At 60.9% G+C, this 412-nt stretch overlaps 1 protein-coding gene across 1 annotated transcript in view; it reads right to left on the bottom strand.

Moving 5' to 3' along the window:
* Positions 1–412, bottom strand: part of MACF1 (microtubule-actin crosslinking factor 1) — a 166,058-nt gene that overhangs the window by 113,140 nt on the left and 52,506 nt on the right. Inside the window, 1 exon segment of the mRNA XM_009882791.1 lies at positions 375–404. Coding sequence (XP_009881093.1) covers positions 375–404 — 30 coding nt within the window.

Below are 412 nucleotides of genomic sequence, written 5' to 3'. Positions count from 1 at the left end.
AAGCTGGCGGGAAGGTACGGATGTGCCACAGCCACACATCCCCACCGCCGGGATCTGCCGGGGAACCCCCCGGGTGAGGCTTTCGGGGCGCAGAAGTGACCACCCACGACATGTGTAAATCCTTTCCAAGAACTGGAGTCCGGTCTCTCATTTTGATAGTGGTTTTTGCGCCGCATGGGTGGTTCTGAGAGTGCACAACGCCTACGGGGGGGGAAAAAGTCCCCTGACAGCCGTCCTCAACCGGCACCGCAGGGATGGGTACACCCCGGCACAGGCTGATGCTGCTTCTTGACCCCCTTCCCGAGAGCCCCCCGAGGAGAACGAACCACGAATCCCCCAACTCTGCTTCTGGGGGAGCCTAAACCAGCCCTTACCTGTCGCTGCTTCAGGAAATCCAGGGCGATCTGCACGT

The sequence above is a fragment of the Charadrius vociferus genome, unplaced genomic scaffold, assembly GCF_000708025.1.
Source record: "Charadrius vociferus isolate BGI_N301 unplaced genomic scaffold, ASM70802v2 scaffold783, whole genome shotgun sequence".
Taxonomy (NCBI): Eukaryota; Metazoa; Chordata; class Aves; order Charadriiformes; family Charadriidae; genus Charadrius; species Charadrius vociferus.
This window is presented reverse-complemented; position numbering and strand designations above follow the sequence as displayed.